Source organism: Amphimedon queenslandica, unplaced genomic scaffold (genome assembly GCF_000090795.2).
Source record: "Amphimedon queenslandica unplaced genomic scaffold, v1.1 AMPQUscaffold_12925, whole genome shotgun sequence".
In the NCBI taxonomy this organism is placed as follows: domain Eukaryota; kingdom Metazoa; phylum Porifera; class Demospongiae; order Haplosclerida; family Niphatidae; genus Amphimedon; species Amphimedon queenslandica.
This window is the reverse complement of record NW_003546839.1, coordinates 32,538-33,629: the sequence shown is the minus strand read 5'-3', so window position 1 is coordinate 33,629 and position 1,092 is coordinate 32,538. Positions and strand designations below refer to the sequence as shown.

Sequence of the window (1,092 nt, the reverse complement as noted above, 5' to 3'; positions counted from 1 at the left end):
CCTCACATTACGCAAGGAGAAAGGCTCACAAGTGGTTGGTACCCTCACCATTGAACTAAACGATTTACACGTACAACAATCAAGCAACACGCCTAACAATAGTTCGCCAGCGCCTAACGACGAGACCACATCCACAACAGCCACGCCCAATCGTACTGAATCTCCAATAGCACCTGTTGCTTCAGCCCCGCCCCCTTTATCTGAGCCTCTGTTGAATGTCACTCCTAGTCCTCAGATTTCGCGGCAAACCTCGCCCGGTGGACCAGAGCCGTCCCAACCAGTAAACCAGGGTCCCTCCCCTCAACCGGTAGACCGGCGTCCTTCTCCTCAAGCCACTCCACCGGTGTCTGTATTGACCACACCCACTCCTGATCCAAGAGGGGCGGGTCAGGCTCCTCCTCCTCCTATTCGACCTTTTCAAACTCCCTCTCTCCATCCATCGGGGCTACAGCAACCACCACAACCAGCTCCACCCACCAGCTCAATGCCAGGTCAGCAATTTTATTCTACATGTACCGTATAGCGGGAAATTTTGGAGGAGATGAAATTTGGTGAATTTGGCATTTTGATAGCCATTCACCAAAATAAAATCCACCATTTTGAGCCATTATACACATGCTCAATGGCATGTGGCCACAAAATTTGCCAAATTAAAATTCGTCAACCAAATTTTAGTCCCTTTAAAATTTCCCACTATACGGTATATGTAAAGCTCACCGCTGTGTAATTTAATTCCTTTGAACATTTGCATAAATACATATTTTGTATAGTATTATTTATTTGATGTTATTTTTATATTTTATTTAGCTGCTGCAGCTGCTAACAGAGGCAACCCTCCTCCACTACCAAGAGGGTAAGTAATTAATATGAAATGATAATTAAATGTACATGTAATAGTCAAAAATATTTTACTAATTCTGTTTCCTCATTTCTCATTTTCACCCTCTTTGATGGCATTCTCCCTAATTGTACACCTAACGTATGTTCTTCTATCTTACAAGTTATTATTCTCCATTTCTCTCTCTCCCTCCCTCCCTCCCTCCTTCCCTTCCTCTCTCCCTCCCTCCCTCCCTCTCTCTCTCTCTCTCTCTC

The 1,092-nt window shown here is 44.7% G+C and overlaps 2 protein-coding genes across 2 annotated transcripts in view; both read left to right on the top strand.

Annotated features, from left to right (window-relative positions):
- Positions 1-356, top strand: part of LOC109586203 (E3 ubiquitin-protein ligase Itchy-like) — a 2,035-nt gene extending 1,679 nt beyond the window's left edge. The window contains exons 6-7 of the mRNA XM_020002378.1: positions 17-280; positions 333-356. Of these exons, the coding sequence (XP_019857937.1) occupies positions 17-280; positions 333-356 (288 nt within the window). The remainder of the gene's footprint in view (positions 1-16; positions 281-332) is intronic.
- LOC100636847 (NEDD4-like E3 ubiquitin-protein ligase WWP1) overlaps positions 7-1,092 on the top strand; it is a 14,615-nt gene continuing 13,529 nt past the window's right edge. Inside the window, exons 1-2 of the mRNA XM_020002382.1 lie at positions 7-491; positions 808-853. Coding sequence (XP_019857941.1) covers positions 485-491; positions 808-853 — 53 coding nt within the window. The 5' untranslated portion in view covers positions 7-484. The remainder of the gene's footprint in view (positions 492-807; positions 854-1,092) is intronic.